The sequence below is a fragment of the Arctopsyche grandis genome, chromosome 7, assembly GCF_051622035.1.
Source record: "Arctopsyche grandis isolate Sample6627 chromosome 7, ASM5162203v2, whole genome shotgun sequence".
Taxonomy (NCBI): domain Eukaryota; kingdom Metazoa; phylum Arthropoda; class Insecta; order Trichoptera; family Hydropsychidae; genus Arctopsyche; species Arctopsyche grandis.
This window is the reverse complement of record NC_135361.1, coordinates 30,485,516-30,511,199: the sequence shown is the minus strand read 5'-3', so window position 1 is coordinate 30,511,199 and position 25,684 is coordinate 30,485,516. Positions and strand designations below refer to the sequence as shown.

General features: G+C 32.7%; 1 protein-coding gene and 1 long non-coding RNA gene across 2 annotated transcripts in view; one reads left to right on the top strand and one right to left on the bottom strand.

Annotated features, from left to right (window-relative positions):
- The first annotated feature begins 208 nt into the window (after nucleotides 1-208).
- LOC143914795 (uncharacterized) overlaps nucleotides 209-25,684 on the top strand; it is a 58,341-nt gene continuing 32,865 nt past the window's right edge. The window contains exon 1 of the long non-coding RNA XR_013260856.1: nucleotides 209-939. This is a non-coding gene — a long non-coding RNA (uncharacterized LOC143914795). The remainder of the gene's footprint in view (nucleotides 940-25,684) is intronic.
- Nucleotides 6,325-25,508, bottom strand: LOC143914355 (uncharacterized). The gene is made up of 3 exons (XM_077434546.1): nucleotides 25,261-25,508; nucleotides 22,164-25,175; nucleotides 6,325-6,560 (listed from the first exon to the last, which is right to left on the bottom strand). The coding sequence occupies exons 1-2, from the start codon at nucleotides 25,375-25,377 to the stop codon at nucleotides 23,529-23,531; spliced, it is 1,764 nt and encodes a 587-aa protein (XP_077290672.1). The 5' UTR covers nucleotides 25,378-25,508; the 3' UTR covers nucleotides 6,325-6,560; nucleotides 22,164-23,528.

Sequence of the window (25,684 nt, the reverse complement as noted above, 5' to 3'; positions counted from 1 at the left end):
TTTCTGATTTTCATTGAAACTGTAAAATTGGTGTTTCCTTCCCAATTTTCTGTTGCGAACCTTTAGTTATTGTTATATCTTAGGTTTCGCCATATTGCTCACCATATATGTCTCTGTGGTTGTTTATCGAATATAAAATTCGTATTGTTACATGAAAGTTATTCATCGTTATTTATCGTATTATGGAGGATGAACGAATGAGACGACTGGCATGTTAATGCACGTGTTTATTATATGACAGCTGAAGACAGAGTGAGTAGTAGCTCTCCGAACCCAGCCGGGTTGGTCCCCACTCGCAGGAAGGCAACCAAACTCGACCATGTCGTATAAGCGAGCCGCCACATCACTCCCCCCCCAGCATCAGCGATACCAAAATTACAAAGAAACAAATTTTACAAAAGAAAAAAAATTGTTGTTACACAAAGAGAAAAAATTATTACGTGGGGAGAAAAAAAAATGTTGACGTGGGTCATCCGCTGTGTACATAGGTGTACCGCCCTGAATGGTCGGTAGATTCGAGGGCGGTGACGTCGCGAGCAGGACGGTGGGTGGTCCGATGGTCGCGCGATGCGATGCTGCGGCGGCGGCGCTCTTCCGAGGCTGATGTCGGTTGGTGGGGCGGCGGGGGCGGCAGGGGCATCGATGTGGTTGATGATACTCCGAGCTGGACTGTGAGTCGTTGTGGCTCGTGGAGGTGTTGTAGCGCTACCGCCCGTCTCGGCGTGACGACGCTCGTGGGGACGGACGGGGCCTTGATGATGATGATGATGATGATGGTGCTGAGGTGGTGTATGTCTTGTGGTGCTGGATGACCGTTCTATGTGTAGTGGATCGCGCATGACTCCACATCCAGCTGTCAAGATCGTCGTCTCATTCGCTCCCCCATTTTTTAAAAGCACCTGTCGTCGACGTTGTGGCTGGACGTCGGTAGGTAGGTAGGTAGGTAGGTAGGTAGCCGTGTCTGCTCGTTTATTGTCACCCGCGGGCCGCGACGCGCTCTGTTGATGGCGATGGGGGCGCGGCAGGTAGCTTCTCCCGCCTGACTCGGCGAGGCGGGGATGAGCGGCATGTTGAAATTGATCGAGGCTGCGTGGCTCGATGTCGGGGGTCACCAGTATGGAGGATGAACGAATGAGACGACTGGCATGTTAATGCACGTGTTTATTATATGACAGCTGAAGACAGAGTGAGTAGTAGCTCTCCGAACCCAGCCGGGTTGGTCCCCACTCGCAGGAAGGCAACCAAACTCGACCATGTCGTATAAGCGAGCCGCCACAGTATTAATACGATGTTTGTAATATCTGACCATAGATGTCAGATATTGTTTAGATTTACATGTATCTATGTAATAATTATGTGGACCAGGAAGGCGCATTTGGGGTTTACCTTTTAAGGCTTCCTGGTATAGTATGTAAAAATAAAATAAATAAAACTAGCGGGGAAGTTGGGAAAAAAAAGGTTTTTTTCCCTACGACGCAGCGGTACCTACCTACCTACTGAGAGAAACTGTGCATGCGCCATGTATTTTGCATGCGCCAAAAGGGAGACCAGTATAAAGCGTGAGGGCGGATTTATGTGTATTATATATCTATGCCATCATACATAATGTGGTCATTTATTTTTGTCCTCAAAACGGGACATCTACCCATTTTTACGTAATAGTACATATGTGTATTCAAGAAAACGTGTATTCTTTCATAGTTTTTATTTATTAATAAAAAGAACAGGAATGAATAATATGAATATAAAAAAATTATGTTGTTTTATATTTTTCTAATGAACAAATTTTCTTAAGTATTACTGGGTTTGCTTTTAAATAAGAATAAAATTCTTAAAATTGATTTTAATTAACAACATCGTTTTAAGAACTGAGACTTGCAATTGCGTTTTTTCGGTCGTCCACAACTTGTTCATCTGTGAAAAGACTCTTTCTACGGGTGCATTAGTTCCGGGCAGACATAACATGTATTCAATAATTTTACGATATATACATATATAATAATTCAATAAATATACTCTCTTTTTGAAAACGGGACATTTCAACGTCCTGAAGCTGTGCTTGGGGACAACGGGACGGGGACGCGACAATTGGTGCAAGGCCAAAATGTTCAACGACAAAATGTACCCGAAAATTAGTGCACTGACAAAATGTACCCGCGACAAAATGTACCCGCGACAAAATGTACCCGCGACAAAATGTACCCGCGACAAAATGTTCAAAAATGTTCAAAATGTTCAAAAATCCTAAATTATCCTATTTTAATGGCAAAAGTAACTTTTTATTGTATTATATTTATCGATGTATATGGTACTTTTTATCGTATAGATCGCGGATGTTATTAAATTATTATAAATTAAAGGTGTTCTCAACCGTACCAACATATACTTATTTAAATTGAACAATTACATTTTAAGCGAATGTCATTGTGACTCATTGAATATCATTTTAAGATGTCATTGAATTAGTATAAATGTCAGGGGTTCTCAACCGTATCCAATATTTACGTATTTAAATTGAAAAAAAAAACTTTCCGAGCGTATGAACTGCAGATTACATTGCATTAGTTTATATGGCAGGGCTTCTTAACCGTCTCCAAAATTTTCTTTATTTCAAATGAATAATTTAGTTTTTAAGCGTATGTCATTGAATTAGTTTAACACCGAAGACCTCTGTGAGGGACAGTACATATAAGATAATTATAAATTTTAGAGTTAAGTAATTTTAAAATTAGCTTGATAGCTAAGATAATATATAAATAAATAAACGTTGATCGCCACGTTTTATTTTGATAAAACAGTTCCCAGCCAGCGGTCACGTGTACTTCGAGTTTTAACATTGAATGTGACCTTTACGGCGTCTCTAAATCAAATTCACATAAGTTTTTTCCAAAATTTTGTTTAAAAATGCAATTATTTTATTTCTTCTGCAAATAAGTCTTCTAGTGTACATTCGCAAGCTATATGTAAAATGAAAGTTTTTTTTAAACTTAATATTTCATTATACAATTATAAGGCAAGAATATCAAATATTAATTTAGATAAATTTAATGTATTATTTTACAATCAAGTCTCGAATTACGACTATTAGGATTTATGATGGAGAGATTTTACTTAGTGTTTAACAAAAAACAAATGTATGAATCGGACATTGTATTGGAGAAAAAAGGAGGTATGTAAAAAAGGCAGACATTAGAAATTTACAATAGTCAACCTTTTTTTTTTGGGCAACAGGTTCCTTAATCCCCAGCTAAAATTATTTTTACATACCTCCTTTATGTTTCACATTAATATTGCATCATTTACAACTAACTATTATGCGTAAGAGTTGCATACAAAATTTCATTTTGACATGTAAAAGACACACGATTGATGTAAAATGCAATTAAAATGTAAATGTAAAAAAAATCACGCGCGTTGAATAGAGATGGCAAAACAATAATATATTTTGAAATTAGTTCTATGATTGACAGATGAATTGTCTACACAAATGGACGAAAATATGTAAAAAGACAAATGGGTTATAAAATTTTACTACCCTCATGTTAGAGGCTATTGAATGCATTTTTTTCTTTGCGTAAAACCCTAGGACAATAGGCAAATGGTGGGTTCGAAATCTCTTCAATGTCCTCTTCAACTTCGGTTTGTAGCATTAGAATAATAATTTTTAGCTATTCACAGTTGATAAGCTCGATCACATTTATTATAGAAAAATATACATATTTCTATGTAATAAATTTATAATTTCTCTGGTATTATAAAGTTCTAATAAGGTTATCAAGTTAACAATACTTGTTCACCATCCCACCGCAAAATGCCTATGTTGAACGTGTGTTCTCATTAATTACATAAAGCTCACTGAACAGATGAGCGCAATTCGCATTATATTGACACAGTGAAAAGCGTGTTATAAAAAAGTGTATGTATTATAAAATGTCGTGCATTGAACTATATAATTATATAAAAGGGGAAAAAGAGCTGCTCCAAAAAACGAAAACATGAAGTCGCCCAATTCAAAGAAGAGTAAAGGCGAGAGAAGAACGTATGAATTAAAATGTTAAGGTAAGGTTCTATTTGGTTTTATTAAATTTAATCGCCTATTAATCTATATTGTTTGATTTTAGATTTGGTACAGATGCATTGTTTTAAAAGATTGCACAATTTTTTATAACAAAGCTATGAATTTCGAGTGTATAAAGCTATGAAAGCTATGAGTGTTTTTTTTTTGGGGGGGGGAAGTCCCCTTCGGTGGTCCGACAATTATGGCAACCCTAAGATACGTACGTACATAAAAAGTAGTAATTAGTCACAGTCAATATTGTGTGCACTACAGCCCTTTACGCAAAAAACAGCTTTGTCTGTTTATTTATGAATGGCATATGTCGTTTCAAATGAGTATTTATTTCTTAAACTTACCCGGAAATATTGCGGCTGTTGGTTGTAACTTTCTCGAAAACAACAAAGAGTCAAGTTTTATTGTTATTGTTAAGAAATATTTTGTTGTTATTGTTTTATTGTTATGACTAGAAATTTTAATAATATAACTTTTAAATCAAATCGCCACCCTGGCACTTTGATTGATATAAACATTGTTTTTCGAGTACAATTAAAAAATATTTTGACTAAAATTTCACATAAAATTTTGTATTCCAAATATTGTGAGCAGAATCTCGTTCTAACACTCGTTAGTTTTTATTCTAAAATATTATTTCGTTAAAATTTTGTATATAAAATAATATATAACATTCATTTTCAGGTGCGTACACAGGATATTTTTCTCGCAGCAGTCAAGTCAAGGGCGAACAGGGTTCTAGTTTATATATCTAGTCACATACTTATGTATATTATATTTAGTTATTAATTTTAAATCCTTGTATTTTAAAACTAAACTAAACTTATTTAATATGAAAAATATTAAATTCCTTTTAATGTACATATGTATGTATGTATCTACATTATTTAAATACTGTCATACCATTTTTTAATCTTACTAATTATGGATTTTTTAATATTATATACAATATTTTTATTTCCTTTTAGTACATTTTTTGTATCTTTTTTTTATAAAAGCTTCCTCTTATTATCGATATTCCATCAAATGCACAACTTTTTGCTTATTTATTTCTTATTATTTAAGAATGTATAAATTAAGTCATAATATACTCAAATTTTTTAAATGACATCAATATTTTTTATGCAGCGGTAGCTATTGATAAGCAATTATATTATAACTAAATTTGTCACTGATGTTAGGTATTTTAAATTTTTAATTTAACAATTATTGTTTTAATCTGAAAATTGATAAATTTTGTGTTTTAATGTTTTAAATTTAATGACATGTGCATTTCAACAGTTCGAACTATGATGATTCCATTATTTGAGAGCAGATCACTTTTAATCTTACAATTAATGATGTATTATTTTAATTGAATATTGTTTATTTATTAAAATAAATATTATTACAAAATTAAGTAATAAATTTAAAAATGATTTTAAAAATACATGTCAAATGATGATCTTTTTTCTTTATCTATTTTGTATGCTCATATTATGTTTAAATGATTTTTGTTTTGTTTTCAACTGAATACAACTTATTTCATACGAAGAAAAGATTTGTAATTTTGGCTTTTATTTATTTATTTTCACTATAAGATTTTATATTACGGTTGAGAAGCCCTGCCATATAAACTAATGCAATGTAATCTGGAGTTCATACGCTCGGAAAGTTTTTTTTTTCAATTTAAATACGTAAATATTGGATACGGTTGAGAACCCCTGTCATTTATACTAATTTAATAACGCCCGCGATGTGTACGATAAAAAGTAAATTATTCATTTGAAATAAAGAAAATTTTGGAGACGGTTGAGAAGCCCTGCCATATAAACTAATGCAATGTAATCTGGAGTTCATACGCTCGGAAAGTTTTTTTTTTCAATTTAAATACGTAAATATTGGATACGGTTAAGAACCCCTGTCATTTATACTAATTTAATAACGCCCGCGATGTGAACGATAAAAAGTAAATTATTCATTTGAAATAAAGAAAATTTTGGAGACGGTTGAGAAGCCCTGCCATATAAACTAATGCAATGTAATCTGCAGTTCATACGCTCGGAAAGTTTTTTTTTTCAATTTAAATACGTAAATATTGGATACGGTTGAGAACCCCTGTCATTTATACTAATTTAATAACGCCCGCGATGTGTACGATAAAAAGTAAATTATTCATTTGAAATAAAGAAAATTTTGGAGACGGTTGAGAAGCCCTGCCATATAAACTAATGCAATGTAATCTGGAGTTCATACGCTCGGAAAGTTTTTTTTTTCAATTTAAATACGTAAATATTGGATACGGTTAAGAACCCCTGTCATTTATACTAATTTAATAACGCCCGCGATGTGTACGATAAAAAGTAAATTATTCATTTGAAATAAAGAAAATTTTGGAGACGGTTGAGAAGCCCTGCCATATAAACTAATGCAATGTAATCTGGAGTTCATACGCTCGGAAAGTTTTTTTTTTCAATTTAAATACGTAAATATTGGATACGGTTAAGAACCCCTGTCATTTATACTAATTTAATAACGCCCGCGATGTGAACGATAAAAAGTAAATTATTCATTTGAAATAAAGAAAATTTTGGAGACGGTTGAGAAGCCCTGCCATATAAACTAATGCAATGTAATCTGCAGTTCATACGCTCGGAAAGTTTTTTTTTTCAATTTAAATACGTAAATATTGGATACGGTTGAGAACCCCTGTCATTTATACTAATTTAATAACGCCCGCGATGTGTACGATAAAAAGTAAATTATTCATTTGAAATAAAGAAAATTTTGGAGACGGTTGAGAAGCCCTGCCATATAAACTAATGCAATGTAATCTGGAGTTCATACGCTCGGAAAGTTTTTTTTTTCAATTTAAATACGTAAATATTGGATACGGTTAAGAACCCCTGTCATTTATACTAATTTAATAACGCCCGCGATGTGTACGATAAAAAGTAAATTATTCATTTGAAATAAAGAAAATTTTGGAGACGGTTGAGAAGCCCTGCCATATAAACTAATGCAATGTAATCTGCAGTTCATACGCTCGGAAAGTTTTTTTTTTCAATTTAAATACGTAAATATTGGATACGGTTAAGAACCCCTGTCATTTATACTAATTTAATAACGCCCGCGATGTGTACGATAAAAAGTAAATTATTCATTTGAAATAAAGAAAATTTTGGAGACGGTTGAGAAGCCCTGCCATATAAACTAATGCAATGTAATCTGCAGTTCATACGCTCGGAAAGTTTTTTTTTTCAATTTAAATACGTAAATATTGGATACGGTTAAGAACCCCTGTCATTTATACTAATTTAATAACGCCCGCGATGTGTACGATAAAAAGTAAATTATTCATTTGAAATAAAGAAAATTTTGGAGACGGTTGAGAAGCCCTGCCATATAAACTAATGCAATGTAATCTGCAGTTCATACGCTCGGAAAGTTTTTTTTTTCAATTTAAATACGTAAATATTGGATACGGTTAAGAACCCCTGTCATTTATACTAATTTAATAACGCCCGCGATGTGTACGATAAAAAGTAAATTATTCATTTGAAATAAAGAAAATTTTGGAGACGGTTGAGAAGCCCTGCCATATAAACTAATGCAATGTAATCTGCAGTTCATACGCTCGGAAAGTTTTTTTTTTCAATTTAAATACGTAAATATTGGATACGGTTAAGAACCCCTGTCATTTATACTAATTTAATAACGCCCGCGATGTGTACGATAAAAAGTAAATTATTCATTTGAAATAAAGAAAATTTTGGAGACGGTTGAGAAGCCCTGCCATATAAACTAATGCAATGTAATCTGCAGTTCATACGCTCGGAAAGTTTTTTTTTTCAATTTAAATACGTAAATATTGGATACGGTTGAGAACCCCTGTCATTTATACTAATTTAATAACGCCCGCGATGTGTACGATAAAAAGTAAATTATTCATTTGAAATAAAGAAAATTTTGGAGACGGTTGAGAAGCCCTGCCATATAAACTAATGCAATGTAATCTGGAGTTCATACGCTCGGAAAGTTTTTTTTTTCAATTTAAATACGTAAATATTGGATACGGTTAAGAACCCCTGTCATTTATACTAATTTAATAACGCCCGCGATGTGTACGATAAAAAGTAAATTATTCATTTGAAATAAAGAAAATTTTGGAGACGGTTGAGAAGCCCTGCCATATAAACTAATGCAATGTAATCTGCAGTTCATACGCTCGGAAAGTTTTTTTTTTCAATTTAAATACGTAAATATTGGATACGGTTAAGAACCCCTGTCATTTATACTAATTTAATAACGCCCGCGATGTGTACGATAAAAAGTAAATTATTCATTTGAAATAAAGAAAATTTTGGAGACGGTTGAGAAGCCCTGCCATATAAACTAATGCAATGTAATCTGCAGTTCATACGCTCGGAAAGTTTTTTTTTTCAATTTAAATACGTAAATATTGGATACGGTTAAGAACCCCTGTCATTTATACTAATTTAATAACGCCCGCGATGTGTACGATAAAAAGTAAATTATTCATTTGAAATAAAGAAAATTTTGGAGACGGTTGAGAAGCCCTGCCATATAAACTAATGCAATGTAATCTGCAGTTCATACGCTCGGAAAGTTTTTTTTTTCAATTTAAATACGTAAATATTGGATACGGTTAAGAACCCCTGTCATTTATACTAATTTAATAACGCCCGCGATGTGTACGATAAAAAGTAAATTATTCATTTGAAATAAAGAAAATTTTGGAGACGGTTGAGAAGCCCTGCCATATAAACTAATGCAATGTAATCTGCAGTTCATACGCTCGGAAAGTTTTTTTTTTCAATTTAAATACGTAAATATTGGATACGGTTGAGAACCCCTGTCATTTATACTAATTTAATAACGCCCGCGATGTGTACGATAAAAAGTAAATTATTCATTTGAAATAAAGAAAATTTTGGAGACGGTTGAGAAGCCCTGCCATATAAACTAATGCAATGTAATCTGGAGTTCATACGCTCGGAAAGTTTTTTTTTTCAATTTAAATACGTAAATATTGGATACGGTTAAGAACCCCTGTCATTTATACTAATTTAATAACGCCCGCGATGTGTACGATAAAAAGTAAATTATTCATTTGAAATAAAGAAAATTTTGGAGACGGTTGAGAAGCCCTGCCATATAAACTAATGCAATGTAATCTGCAGTTCATACGCTCGGAAAGTTTTTTTTTTCAATTTAAATACGTAAATATTGGATACGGTTAAGAACCCCTGTCATTTATACTAATTTAATAACGCCCGCGATGTGTACGATAAAAAGTAAATTATTCATTTGAAATAAAGAAAATTTTGGAGACGGTTGAGAAGCCCTGCCATATAAACTAATGCAATGTAATCTGCAGTTCATACGCTCGGAAAGTTTTTTTTTTCAATTTAAATACGTAAATATTGGATACGGTTAAGAACCCCTGTCATTTATACTAATTTAATAACGCCCGCGATGTGTACGATAAAAAGTAAATTATTCATTTGAAATAAAGAAAATTTTGGAGACGGTTGAGAAGCCCTGCCATATAAACTAATGCAATGTAATCTGCAGTTCATACGCTCGGAAAGTTTTTTTTTTCAATTTAAATACGTAAATATTGGATACGGTTAAGAACCCCTGTCATTTATACTAATTTAATAACGCCCGCGATGTGTACGATAAAAAGTAAATTATTCATTTGAAATAAAGAAAATTTTGGAGACGGTTGAGAAGCCCTGCCATATAAACTAATGCAATGTAATCTGCAGTTCATACGCTCGGAAAGTTTTTTTTTTCAATTTAAATACGTAAATATTGGATACGGTTAAGAACCCCTGTCATTTATACTAATTTAATAACGCCCGCGATGTGTACGATAAAAAGTAAATTATTCATTTGAAATAAAGAAAATTTTGGAGACGGTTGAGAAGCCCTGCCATATAAACTAATGCAATGTAATCTGCAGTTCATACGCTCGGAAAGTTTTTTTTTTCAATTTAAATACGTAAATATTGGATACGGTTAAGAACCCCTGTCATTTATACTAATTTAATAACGCCCGCGATGTGTACGATAAAAAGTAAATTATTCATTTGAAATAAAGAAAATTTTGGAGACGGTTGAGAAGCCCTGCCATATAAACTAATGCAATGTAATCTGCAGTTCATACGCTCGGAAAGTTTTTTTTTTCAATTTAAATACGTAAATATTGGATACGGTTAAGAACCCCTGTCATTTATACTAATTTAATAACGCCCGCGATGTGTACGATAAAAAGTAAATTATTCATTTGAAATAAAGAAAATTTTGGAGACGGTTGAGAAGCCCTGCCATATAAACTAATGCAATGTAATCTGCAGTTCATACGCTCGGAAAGTTTTTTTTTTCAATTTAAATACGTAAATATTGGATACGGTTAAGAACCCCTGTCATTTATACTAATTTAATAACGCCCGCGATGTGTACGATAAAAAGTAAATTATTCATTTGAAATAAAGAAAATTTTGGAGACGGTTGAGAAGCCCTGCCATATAAACTAATGCAATGTAATCTGCAGTTCATACGCTCGGAAAGTTTTTTTTTTCAATTTAAATACGTAAATATTGGATACGGTTAAGAACCCCTGTCATTTATACTAATTTAATAACGCCCGCGATGTGTACGATAAAAAGTAAATTATTCATTTGAAATAAAGAAAATTTTGGAGACGGTTGAGAAGCCCTGCCATATAAACTAATGCAATGTAATCTGCAGTTCATACGCTCGGAAAGTTTTTTTTTTCAATTTAAATACGTAAATATTGGATACGGTTAAGAACCCCTGTCATTTATACTAATTTAATAACGCCCGCGATGTGTACGATAAAAAGTAAATTATTCATTTGAAATAAAGAAAATTTTGGAGACGGTTGAGAAGCCCTGCCATATAAACTAATGCAATGTAATCTGCAGTTCATACGCTCGGAAAGTTTTTTTTTTCAATTTAAATACGTAAATATTGGATACGGTTAAGAACCCCTGTCATTTATACTAATTTAATAACGCCCGCGATGTGTACGATAAAAAGTAAATTATTCATTTGAAATAAAGAAAATTTTGGAGACGGTTGAGAAGCCCTGCCATATAAACTAATGCAATGTAATCTGCAGTTCATACGCTCGGAAAGTTTTTTTTTTCAATTTAAATACGTAAATATTGGATACGGTTAAGAACCCCTGTCATTTATACTAATTTAATAACGCCCGCGATGTGTACGATAAAAAGTAAATTATTCATTTGAAATAAAGAAAATTTTGGAGACGGTTGAGAAGCCCTGCCATATAAACTAATGCAATGTAATCTGCAGTTCATACGCTCGGAAAGTTTTTTTTTTCAATTTAAATACGTAAATATTGGATACGGTTAAGAACCCCTGTCATTTATACTAATTTAATAACGCCCGCGATGTGTACGATAAAAAGTAAATTATTCATTTGAAATAAAGAAAATTTTGGAGACGGTTGAGAAGCCCTGCCATATAAACTAATGCAATGTAATCTGCAGTTCATACGCTCGGAAAGTTTTTTTTTTCAATTTAAATACGTAAATATTGGATACGGTTAAGAACCCCTGTCATTTATACTAATTTAATAACGCCCGCGATGTGTACGATAAAAAGTAAATTATTCATTTGAAATAAAGAAAATTTTGGAGACGGTTGAGAAGCCCTGCCATATAAACTAATGCAATGTAATCTGCAGTTCATACGCTCGGAAAGTTTTTTTTTTCAATTTAAATACGTAAATATTGGATACGGTTAAGAACCCCTGTCATTTATACTAATTTAATAACGCCCGCGATGTGTACGATAAAAAGTAAATTATTCATTTGAAATAAAGAAAATTTTGGAGACGGTTGAGAAGCCCTGCCATATAAACTAATGCAATGTAATCTGCAGTTCATACGCTCGGAAAGTTTTTTTTTTCAATTTAAATACGTAAATATTGGATACGGTTAAGAACCCCTGTCATTTATACTAATTTAATAACGCCCGCGATGTGTACGATAAAAAGTAAATTATTCATTTGAAATAAAGAAAATTTTGGAGACGGTTGAGAAGCCCTGCCATATAAACTAATGCAATGTAATCTGCAGTTCATACGCTCGGAAAGTTTTTTTTTTCAATTTAAATACGTAAATATTGGATACGGTTAAGAACCCCTGTCATTTATACTAATTTAATAACGCCCGCGATGTGTACGATAAAAAGTAAATTATTCATTTGAAATAAAGAAAATTTTGGAGACGGTTGAGAAGCCCTGCCATATAAACTAATGCAATGTAATCTGCAGTTCATACGCTCGGAAAGTTTTTTTTTTCAATTTAAATACGTAAATATTGGATACGGTTAAGAACCCCTGTCATTTATACTAATTTAATAACGCCCGCGATGTGTACGATAAAAAGTAAATTATTCATTTGAAATAAAGAAAATTTTGGAGACGGTTGAGAAGCCCTGCCATATAAACTAATGCAATGTAATCTGCAGTTCATACGCTCGGAAAGTTTTTTTTTTCAATTTAAATACGTAAATATTGGATACGGTTAAGAACCCCTGTCATTTATACTAATTTAATAACGCCCGCGATGTGTACGATAAAAAGTAAATTATTCATTTGAAATAAAGAAAATTTTGGAGACGGTTGAGAAGCCCTGCCATATAAACTAATGCAATGTAATCTGCAGTTCATACGCTCGGAAAGTTTTTTTTTTCAATTTAAATACGTAAATATTGGATACGGTTAAGAACCCCTGTCATTTATACTAATTTAATAACGCCCGCGATGTGTACGATAAAAAGTAAATTATTCATTTGAAATAAAGAAAATTTTGGAGACGGTTGAGAAGCCCTGCCATATAAACTAATGCAATGTAATCTGCAGTTCATACGCTCGGAAAGTTTTTTTTTTCAATTTAAATACGTAAATATTGGATACGGTTAAGAACCCCTGTCATTTATACTAATTTAATAACGCCCGCGATGTGTACGATAAAAAGTAAATTATTCATTTGAAATAAAGAAAATTTTGGAGACGGTTGAGAAGCCCTGCCATATAAACTAATGCAATGTAATCTGCAGTTCATACGCTCGGAAAGTTTTTTTTTTCAATTTAAATACGTAAATATTGGATACGGTTAAGAACCCCTGTCATTTATACTAATTTAATAACGCCCGCGATGTGTACGATAAAAAGTAAATTATTCATTTGAAATAAAGAAAATTTTGGAGACGGTTGAGAAGCCCTGCCATATAAACTAATGCAATGTAATCTGCAGTTCATACGCTCGGAAAGTTTTTTTTTTCAATTTAAATACGTAAATATTGGATACGGTTAAGAACCCCTGTCATTTATACTAATTTAATAACGCCCGCGATGTGTACGATAAAAAGTAAATTATTCATTTGAAATAAAGAAAATTTTGGAGACGGTTGAGAAGCCCTGCCATATAAACTAATGCAATGTAATCTGCAGTTCATACGCTCGGAAAGTTTTTTTTTTCAATTTAAATACGTAAATATTGGATACGGTTAAGAACCCCTGTCATTTATACTAATTTAATAACGCCCGCGATGTGTACGATAAAAAGTAAATTATTCATTTGAAATAAAGAAAATTTTGGAGACGGTTGAGAAGCCCTGCCATATAAACTAATGCAATGTAATCTGCAGTTCATACGCTCGGAAAGTTTTTTTTTTCAATTTAAATACGTAAATATTGGATACGGTTAAGAACCCCTGTCATTTATACTAATTTAATAACGCCCGCGATGTGTACGATAAAAAGTAAATTATTCATTTGAAATAAAGAAAATTTTGGAGACGGTTGAGAAGCCCTGCCATATAAACTAATGCAATGTAATCTGCAGTTCATACGCTCGGAAAGTTTTTTTTTTCAATTTAAATACGTAAATATTGGATACGGTTAAGAACCCCTGTCATTTATACTAATTTAATAACGCCCGCGATGTGTACGATAAAAAGTAAATTATTCATTTGAAATAAAGAAAATTTTGGAGACGGTTGAGAAGCCCTGCCATATAAACTAATGCAATGTAATCTGCAGTTCATACGCTCGGAAAGTTTTTTTTTTCAATTTAAATACGTAAATATTGGATACGGTTAAGAACCCCTGTCATTTATACTAATTTAATAACGCCCGCGATGTGTACGATAAAAAGTAAATTATTCATTTGAAATAAAGAAAATTTTGGAGACGGTTGAGAAGCCCTGCCATATAAACTAATGCAATGTAATCTGCAGTTCATACGCTCGGAAAGTTTTTTTTTTCAATTTAAATACGTAAATATTGGATACGGTTAAGAACCCCTGTCATTTATACTAATTTAATAACGCCCGCGATGTGTACGATAAAAAGTAAATTATTCATTTGAAATAAAGAAAATTTTGGAGACGGTTGAGAAGCCCTGCCATATAAACTAATGCAATGTAATCTGCAGTTCATACGCTCGGAAAGTTTTTTTTTTCAATTTAAATACGTAAATATTGGATACGGTTAAGAACCCCTGTCATTTATACTAATTTAATAACGCCCGCGATGTGTACGATAAAAAGTAAATTATTCATTTGAAATAAAGAAAATTTTGGAGACGGTTGAGAAGCCCTGCCATATAAACTAATGCAATGTAATCTGCAGTTCATACGCTCGGAAAGTTTTTTTTTTCAATTTAAATACGTAAATATTGGATACGGTTAAGAACCCCTGTCATTTATACTAATTTAATAACGCCCGCGATGTGTACGATAAAAAGTAAATTATTCATTTGAAATAAAGAAAATTTTGGAGACGGTTGAGAAGCCCTGCCATATAAACTAATGCAATGTAATCTGCAGTTCATACGCTCGGAAAGTTTTTTTTTTCAATTTAAATACGTAAATATTGGATACGGTTAAGAACCCCTGTCATTTATACTAATTTAATAACGCCCGCGATGTGTACGATAAAAAGTAAATTATTCATTTGAAATAAAGAAAATTTTGGAGACGGTTGAGAAGCCCTGCCATATAAACTAATGCAATGTAATCTGCAGTTCATACGCTCGGAAAGTTTTTTTTTTCAATTTAAATACGTAAATATTGGATACGGTTAAGAACCCCTGTCATTTATACTAATTTAATAACGCCCGCGATGTGTACGATAAAAAGTAAATTATTCATTTGAAATAAAGAAAATTTTGGAGACGGTTGAGAAGCCCTGCCATATAAACTAATGCAATGTAATCTGCAGTTCATACGCTCGGAAAGTTTTTTTTTTCAATTTAAATACGTAAATATTGGATACGGTTAAGAACCCCTGTCATTTATACTAATTTAATAACGCCCGCGATGTGTACGATAAAAAGTAAATTATTCATTTGAAATAAAGAAAATTTTGGAGACGGTTGAGAAGCCCTGCCATATAAACTAATGCAATGTAATCTGCAGTTCATACGCTCGGAAAGTTTTTTTTTTCAATTTAAATACGTAAATATTGGATACGGTTAAGAACCCCTGTCATTTATACTAATTTAATAACGCCCGCGATGTGTACGATAAAAAGTAAATTATTCATTTGAAATAAAGAAAATTTTGGAGACGGTTGAGAAGCCCTGCCATATAAACTAATGCAATGTAATCTGCAGTTCATACGCTCGGAAAGTTTTTTTTTTCAATTTAAATACGTAAATATTGGATACGGTTAAGAACCCCTGTCATTTATACTAATTTAATAACGCCCGCGATGTGTACGATAAAAAGTAAATTATTCATTTGAAATAAAGAAAATTTTGGAGACGGTTGAGAAGCCCTGCCATATAAACTAATGCAATGTAATCTGCAGTTCATACGCTCGGAAAGTTTTTTTTTTCAATTTAAATACGTAAATATTGGATACGGTTAAGAACCCCTGTCATTTATACTAATTTAATAACGCCCGCGATGTGTACGATAAAAAGTAAATTATTCATTTGAAATAAAGAAAATTTTGGAGACGGTTGAGAAGCCCTGCCATATAAACTAATGCAATGTAATCTGCAGTTCATACGCTCGGAAAGTTTTTTTTTTCAATTTAAATACGTAAATATTGGATACGGTTAAGAACCCCTGTCATTTATACTAATTTAATAACGCCCGCGATGTGTACGATAAAAAGTAAATTATTCATTTGAAATAAAGAAAATTTTGGAGACGGTTGAGAAGCCCTGCCATATAAACTAATGCAATGTAATCTGCAGTTCATACGCTCGGAAAGTTTTTTTTTTCAATTTAAATACGTAAATATTGGATACGGTTAAGAACCCCTGTCATTTATACTAATTTAATAACGCCCGCGATGTGTACGATAAAAAGTAAATTATTCATTTGAAATAAAGAAAATTTTGGAGACGGTTGAGAAGCCCTGCCATATAAACTAATGCAATGTAATCTGCAGTTCATACGCTCGGAAAGTTTTTTTTTTCAATTTAAATACGTAAATATTGGATACGGTTAAGAACCCCTGTCATTTATACTAATTTAATAACGCCCGCGATGTGTACGATAAAAAGTAAATTATTCATTTGAAATAAAGAAAATTTTGGAGACGGTTGAGAAGCCCTGCCATATAAACTAATGCAATGTAATCTGCAGTTCATACGCTCGGAAAGTTTTTTTTTTCAATTTAAATACGTAAATATTGGATACGGTTAAGAACCCCTGTCATTTATACTAATTTAATAACGCCCGCGATGTGTACGATAAAAAGTAAATTATTCATTTGAAATAAAGAAAATTTTGGAGACGGTTGAGAAGCCCTGCCATATAAACTAATGCAATGTAATCTGCAGTTCATACGCTCGGAAAGTTTTTTTTTTCAATTTAAATACGTAAATATTGGATACGGTTAAGAACCCCTGTCATTTATACTAATTTAATAACGCCCGCGATGTGTACGATAAAAAGTAAATTATTCATTTGAAATAAAGAAAATTTTGGAGACGGTTGAGAAGCCCTGCCATATAAACTAATGCAATGTAATCTGCAGTTCATACGCTCGGAAAGTTTTTTTTTTCAATTTAAATACGTAAATATTGGATACGGTTAAGAACCCCTGTCATTTATACTAATTTAATAACGCCCGCGATGTGTACGATAAAAAGTAAATTATTCATTTGAAATAAAGAAAATTTTGGAGACGGTTGAGAAGCCCTGCCATATAAACTAATGCAATGTAATCTGCAGTTCATACGCTCGGAAAGTTTTTTTTTTCAATTTAAATACGTAAATATTGGATACGGTTAAGAACCCCTGTCATTTATACTAATTTAATAACGCCCGCGATGTGTACGATAAAAAGTAAATTATTCATTTGAAATAAAGAAAATTTTGGAGACGGTTGAGAAGCCCTGCCATATAAACTAATGCAATGTAATCTGCAGTTCATACGCTCGGAAAGTTTTTTTTTTCAATTTAAATACGTAAATATTGGATACGGTTAAGAACCCCTGTCATTTATACTAATTTAATAACGCCCGCGATGTGTACGATAAAAAGTAAATTATTCATTTGAAATAAAGAAAATTTTGGAGACGGTTGAGAAGCCCTGCCATATAAACTAATGCAATGTAATCTGCAGTTCATACGCTCGGAAAGTTTTTTTTTTCAATTTAAATACGTAAATATTGGATACGGTTAAGAACCCCTGTCATTTATACTAATTTAATAACGCCCGCGATGTGTACGATAAAAAGTAAATTATTCATTTGAAATAAAGAAAATTTTGGAGACGGTTGAGAAGCCCTGCCATATAAACTAATGCAATGTAATCTGCAGTTCATACGCTCGGAAAGTTTTTTTTTTCAATTTAAATACGTAAATATTGGATACGGTTAAGAACCCCTGTCATTTATACTAATTTAATAACGCCCGCGATGTGTACGATAAAAAGTAAATTATTCATTTGAAATAAAGAAAATTTTGGAGACGGTTGAGAAGCCCTGCCATATAAACTAATGCAATGTAATCTGCAGTTCATACGCTCGGAAAGTTTTTTTTTTCAATTTAAATACGTAAATATTGGATACGGTTAAGAACCCCTGTCATTTATACTAATTTAATAACGCCCGCGATGTGTACGATAAAAAGTAAATTATTCATTTGAAATAAAGAAAATTTTGGAGACGGTTGAGAAGCCCTGCCATATAAACTAATGCAATGTAATCTGCAGTTCATACGCTCGGAAAGTTTTTTTTTTCAATTTAAATTACGTAAACCTTATTGGATATTAAGAACCCCTGTCATTTATACTAATTTAATAACGCCCGCGATGTGTACGATAAAAAGTAAATTATTCATTTGAAATAAAGAAAATTTTGGAGACGGTTGAGAAGCCCTGCCATATAAACTAATGCAATGTAATCTGCAGTTCATACGCTCGGAAAGTTTTTTTTTTCAATTTAAATACGTAAATATTGGATACGGTTAAGAACCCCTGTCATTTATACTAATTTAATAACGCCCGCGATGTGTACGATAAAAAGTAAATTATTCATTTGAAATAAAGAAAATTTTGGAGACGGTTGAGAAGCCCTGCCATATAAACTAATGCAATGTAATCTGCAGTTCATACGCTCGGAAAGTTTTTTTTTTCAATTTAAATACGTAAATATTGGATACGGTTAAGAACCCCTGTCATTTATACTAATTTAATAACGCCCGCGATGTGTACGATAAAAAGTAAATTATTCATTTGAAATAAAGAAAATTTTGGAGACGGTTGAGAAGCCCTGCCATATAAACTAATGCAATGTAATCTGCAGTTCATACGCTCGGAAAGTTTTTTTTTTCAATTTAAATACGTAAATATTGGATACGGTTAAGAACCCCTGTCATTTATACTAATTTAATAACGCCCGCGATGTGTACGATAAAAAGTAAATTATTCATTTGAAATAAAGAAAATTTTGGAGACGGTTGAGAAGCCCTGCCATATAAACTAATGCAATGTAATCTGCAGTTCATACGCTCGGAAAGTTTTTTTTTTCAATTTAAATACGTAAATATTGGATACGGTTAAGAACCCCTGTCATTTATACTAATTTAATAACGCCCGCGATGTGTACGATAAAAAGTAAATTATTCATTTGAAATAAAGAAAATTTTGGAGACGGTTGAGAAGCCCTGCCATATAAACTAATGCAATGTAATCTGCAGTTCATACGCTCGGAAAGTTTTTTTTTTCAATTTAAATACGTAAATATTGGATACGGTTAAGAACCCCTGTCATTTATACTAATTTAATAACGCCCGCGATGTGTACGATAAAAAGTAAATTATTCATTTGAAATAAAGAAAATTTTGGAGACGGTTGAGAAGCCCTGCCATATAAACTAATGCAATGTAATCTGCAGTTCATACGCTCGGAAAGTTTTTTTTTTCAATTTAAATACGTAAATATTGGATACGGTTAAGAACCCCTGTCATTTATACTAATTTAATAACGCCCGCGATGTGTACGATAAAAAGTAAATTATTCATTTGAAATAAAGAAAATTTTGGAGACGGTTGAGAAGCCCTGCCATATAAACTAATGCAATGTAATCTGCAGTTCATACGCTCGGAAAGTTTTTTTTTTCAATTTAAATACGTAAATATTGGATACGGTTAAGAACCCCTGTCATTTATACTAATTTAATAACGCCCGCGATGTGTACGATAAAAAGTAAATTATTCATTTGAAATAAAGAAAATTTTGGAGACGGTTGAGAAGCCCTGCCATATAAACTAATGCAATGTAATCTGCAGTTCATACGCTCGGAAAGTTTTTTTTTCAATTTAAATACGTAAATATTGGATACGGTTTAGAACCCCTGTCATTTATACTAATTTAATAACGCCCGCGATGTGTACGATAAAAAGTAAATTATTCATTTGAAATAAAGAAAATTTTGGAGACGGTTGAGAAGCCCTGCCATATAAACTAATGCAATGTAATCTGCAGTTCATACGCTCGGAAAGTTTTTTTTTTCAATTTAAATACGTAAATATTGGATACGGTTAAGAACCCCTGTCATTTATACTAATTTAATAACGCCCGCGATGTGTACGATAAAAAGTAAATTATTCATTTGAAATAAAGAAAATTTTGGAGACGGTTGAGAAGCCCTGCCATATAAACTAATGCAATGTAATCTGCAGTTCATACGCTCGGAAAGTTTTTTTTTTCAATTTAAATACGTAAATATTGGATACGGTTAAGAACCCCTGTCATTTATACTAATTTAATAACGCCCGCGATGTGTACGATAAAAAGTAAATTATTCATTTGAAATAAAGAAAATTTTGGAGACGGTTGAGAAGCCCTGCCATATAAACTAATGCAATGTAATCTGCAGTTCATACGCTCGGAAAGTTTTTTTTTTCAATTTAAATACGTAAATATTGGATACGGTTAAGAACCCCTGTCATTTATACTAATTTAATAACGCCCGCGATGTGTACGATAAAAAGTAAATTATTCATTTGAAATAAAGAAAATTTTGGAGACGGTTGAGAAGCCCTGCCATATAAACTAATGCAATGTAATCTGCAGTTCATACGCTCGGAAAGTTTTTTTTTTCAATTTAAATACGTAAATATTGGATACGGTTAAGAACCCCTGTCATTTATACTAATTTAATAACGCCCGCGATGTGTACGATAAAAAGTAAATTATTCATTTGAAATAAAGAAAATTTTGGAGACGGTTGAGAAGCCCTGCCATATAAACTAATGCAATGTAATCTGCAGTTCATACGCTCGGAAAGTTTTTTTTTTCAATTTAAATACGTAAATATTGGATACGGTTAAGAACCCCTGTCATTTATACTAATTTAATAACGCCCGCGATGTGTACGATAAAAAGTAAATTATTCATTTGAAATAAAGAAAATTTTGGAGACGGTTGAGAAGCCCTGCCATATAAACTAATGCAATGTAATCTGCAGTTCATACGCTCGGAAAGTTTTTTTTTTCAATTTAAATACGTAAATATTGGATACGGTTAAGAACCCCTGTCATTTATACTAATTTAATAACGCCCGCGATGTGTACGATAAAAAGTAAATTATTCATTTGAAATAAAGAAAATTTTGGAGACGGTTGAGAAGCCCTGCCATATAAACTAATGCAATGTAATCTGCAGTTCATACGCTCGGAAAGTTTTTTTTTTCAATTTAAATACGTAAATATTGGATACGGTTAAGAACCCCTGTCATTTATACTAATTTAATAACGCCCGCGATGTGTACGATAAAAAGTAAATTATTCATTTGAAATAAAGAAAATTTTGGAGACGGTTGAGAAGCCCTGCCATATAAACTAATGCAATGTAATCTGCAGTTCATACGCTCGGAAAGTTTTTTTTTTCAATTTAAATACGTAAATATTGGATACGGTTAAGAACCCCTGTCATTTATACTAATTTAATAACGCCCGCGATGTGTACGATAAAAAGTAAATTATTCATTTGAAATAAAGAAAATTTTGGAGACGGTTGAGAAGCCCTGCCATATAAACTAATGCAATGTAATCTGCAGTTCATACGCTCGGAAAGTTTTTTTTTTCAATTTAAATACGTAAATATTGGATACGGTTAAGAACCCCTGTCATTTATACTAATTTAATAACGCCCGCGATGTGTACGATAAAAAGTAAATTATTCATTTGAAATAAAGAAAATTTTGGAGACGGTTGAGAAGCCCTGCCATATAAACTAATGCAATGTAATCTGCAGTTCATACGCTCGGAAAGTTTTTTTTTTCAATTTAAATACGTAAATATTGGATACGGTTAAGAACCCCTGTCATTTATACTAATTTAATAACGCCCGCGATGTGTACGATAAAAAGTAAATTATTCATTTGAAATAAAGAAAATTTTGGAGACGGTTGAGAAGCCCTGCCATATAAACTAATGCAATGTAATCTGCAGTTCATACGCTCGGAAAGTTTTTTTTTTCAATTTAAATACGTAAATATTGGATACGGTTAAGAACCCCTGTCATTTATACTAATTTAATAACGCCCGCGATGTGTACGATAAAAGTAAATTATTCATTTGAAACATTTTGTCGCGGGTACATTTTGTCAGTGCACTAATTTTCGGGTACATTTTGTCGTTGAACATTTTGGACTTGCACCAATTGTCGTGTAACCCAACGGGACAGGCTACCTAAAAACGGGACGGTCCCGTTCAAAACGGGACGTATGGTCACTTTAATCATACATCATTAACGAGAACTTGAGTGCCAAATATTGTGTATTCGAGATTTTCATGGCAAAAATTGTCTCTGTGACCACCGCAATGTGACGAATAATCCAATTACCGTAGGAATATAGCACAACTTGTGCTATTCCGGCTATATTGCACAACAATACACAAGTCTTACGATGGCATCATCATCGCTCCTGTATAAGGTAGTCAGATTTCATGCAAGTCAAACCGGGATCAAAGTCAAATCGCTTTGCCGTTTCTGAATTTCTGAAATTTGTTGAGAATAGTTTCCCTCATATTTAAAATTATTGTTTTGAAATAGCAAATGTCAATATCAGAATTATTTTCTTGGCGATGTTTCAGCAGGCTTGAAAAGTGAATCAAAGTTTCTCTTTCAAAATCTTGATCAAAAAGGGATAATTTGTTTTCGAATGAAATGGCTTCTTCTAACATCGAAAAATTTGGGTTTCCATCCACTGTAGTTTACGATTAAGCTGATTTATAAAATTTTTGTATCCACCACTGATTATCCTTTAGTTCTGGATGGTGTTCTCAAGGAGAAATGTTTTAATTTCTGTTAATAAGGAAGCGAACCGTTTTAAAACGTTTCCTCTTGATAACCAACGTACCTTGTTATGCAGCAGAAGATCTGCGTACTCGCTTTCTATCTCAACTAAAAATTCTTTAAATTAGCGATGATTAAGAGCATCAGCTATAATGGAGTTGATAATCTTAATCAACAATTCCATTACTTTGCAAACTTTTTTGGAAATGTCTGCACACAAAGCGCTTCTTGATGAATGTAATGGTAAGCAAGTACCTCGTGAATTATTACATTTAAAATAAATAAAACAAGTAAGCCAAATAATAGATCTGTTTATTTAATTTTCAATTATTATTTCTCTTAAAATTATTCAAATAAACTGCAATGAGGAGAAATGTAATCTGAGGGGGGGCACCAGAAACATCTTGCCACGCATGCAGCCAAAATGTAAGAATATTAACAGTATAATTATATAATAACAATTTTTTTTATATTCATCCCAGTATGCAATTTATTATGTGACCAGAGGACAGATTTGCAAGTAATGATTTTAAACAAATTTCACACTTGAAAGGCGTTTCCCCAGTGTGGGATCTCAAATGTCTCACAAGTTCATTTTTACGAACATATGATTTTAAACAAATGTTACATTTGTGTAGTTTTATCCTTGCATGCAATTTTTTTATGTGTATTGAGGCCAGATTTTCGAGTAAATGATTTTAGACAAGTTTCACACTTGTAAGGCTTTTCCCCTGTGTGGGATCTCAAATGTGACACAAGTCTACTTTTATAACTAAATGATTTTAAACAAATGTCACATTTGTGTGGTTTTATCCCAGCATGCAATTTTTTATGTGACTCGAGGGTAAATTTTAGAGTAAATGATTTTAAACAAATGTCACATTTGTGTGGTTTTATCCCAGTATGCAATTTTTTATGTGTCTCGAGGTTAAATTTTAGAGTAAATGATTTTAAACAAATGTCACATTTGTGTGGTTTTATCCCAGTATGCAATTTTTTATGTGTCACGAGGATAGATGTTTGAGTAAATGATTTTAGACAAATTTCACACTTGTATGGCTTTTCCCCTGTGTGGGATCTCAAATGTCTCACAAGTTCATTTTTACGAACATATGATTTTAAACAAATGTCACATTTGTGTGGTTTTATCCCAGCATGCAATTTTTTATGTGTCCCGAGGCTAGATGTTAGAGTAAATGATTTTAGACAAATTTCACACTTGTATGGCTTTTCCCCTGTGTGGGATCTCAAATGGCTAACAAGTTCATTTTTACGAACATATGATTTTAAACAAATGTTACATTTGTGTAGTTTTATCCCAGCATGCAATTTTTTATGTGTATCGAGGCCAGATTTTCGAGTAAATGATTTTAGACAAGTTTCACACTTGTAAGGCTTTTCCCCCGTGTGATATCTCAAATGTGACACAAGTTCACGTTTATAAATAAATGATTTTAAACAAATGTCACATTTATGAACTTGTATCCCAGCATGCAATTTTTTATGTGTCTCGAGGTTAAATTTTAGAGTAAATGATTTTAAACAAATGTCACATTTGTGTGGTTTTATCCCAGTATGCAATTTTTTATGTGTCTCGAGGGTAAATTTTAGAGTAAATGATTTTAAACAAATGTCACATTTGTGTGGTTTTATCCCAGTATGCAATTTTTTATGTGTCACGAGGCTAGATGCTTGTGTAAATGATTTTAGACAAATTTCACACCTGTATGGCTTTTCCCCTGTGTGAGTTCTCAAATGTGACACAAGTTCATCTTTACGAACATATGATTTTAAACAAATGTCACATTTATATAGTTTTATCCCAGTATGCAATTTTCGATGTATCTCGAGGTTATATTTTCGAGTAAATGATTTTAGACAAATTTCACACTTGAAAGCCCTTTCCCCCGTGTGAGATCTCAAATGTGACACAAGTTTTTTTTTATGAACATATGATTTCAAACAAATGTTACATTTGAACAGATTTTCTCCAGGATGTGATCTTTTGTGTAAAATAAGTTCAGATTCACTGGGAAATGACTCTAAGCACATTTCACTATTCTTTCGGTGAATTGTCGATTGGGAAGGCTCATCGTCCCATATTAGATCTTCCAATAAAACTTCTTCAGTCTTGATCTTCATGCAATCGTCTAACCTCAGTTGAGACGATACGTTGTTTCGAAAACAAGCCTTTCGAAAGCTGATCAACAATTCCAGACTGGTCTTACACGAAAGACACACCGTGTCTGGCAACCCATCGCCTCTTTTAACCTGCAGATGGAAAAAGTAGGATCAAGCGGTGAGAAGAGTTAACCAATTGGGTCCACAATAATTGTAACCTGTAACCAGCACCGACCTGAATTTGACAGCAGGTTCGAATGCGTTGCTCCAGACGCTCTGGATGAGATTCGCCGAAGATGGAGACGGAAGATGCGGCCGGAGCTGATCCAAGACAAAGCCTGCACTCCATCATCCCTGTATTGAACTCTGACAGCAACCAGATCGACTTGCCCTTCCCTTGCTACTTTTTTTAGTGACATCTTTGGTCTAAATGTGGTAATATGTACAGAGAAATGTTATAATAATAGAAGCTCTCTTTCGAATGCATTTCTTGTTTCGATAACACGCGTCCGTTTCCGTAACTACGCACTATTACTACGCTCGGAATAGAATCAGGATCATTCCATATTACTACAGAAATAAAAGTCCTTTTTGATAATTAAATTGTTTTATTTTGATAAAGATTTATTTACAATTTATTTATTTATTTATTTTTTAAG

Excerpts from the sequence above, each read along its gene's own strand:
- LOC143914355 (XM_077434546.1), bottom strand. The coding sequence starts at position 25,377 with ATGATGGAGTGCAGGCTTTGTCTTGGATCAGCTCCGGCCGCATCTTCC. Across the intron at positions 25,176-25,260 it reads GAACCTGCTGTCAAATTCAG|GTTAAAAGAGGCGATGGGTT; the intron begins GTCGGTGCTGGT and ends TTCCATCTGCAG.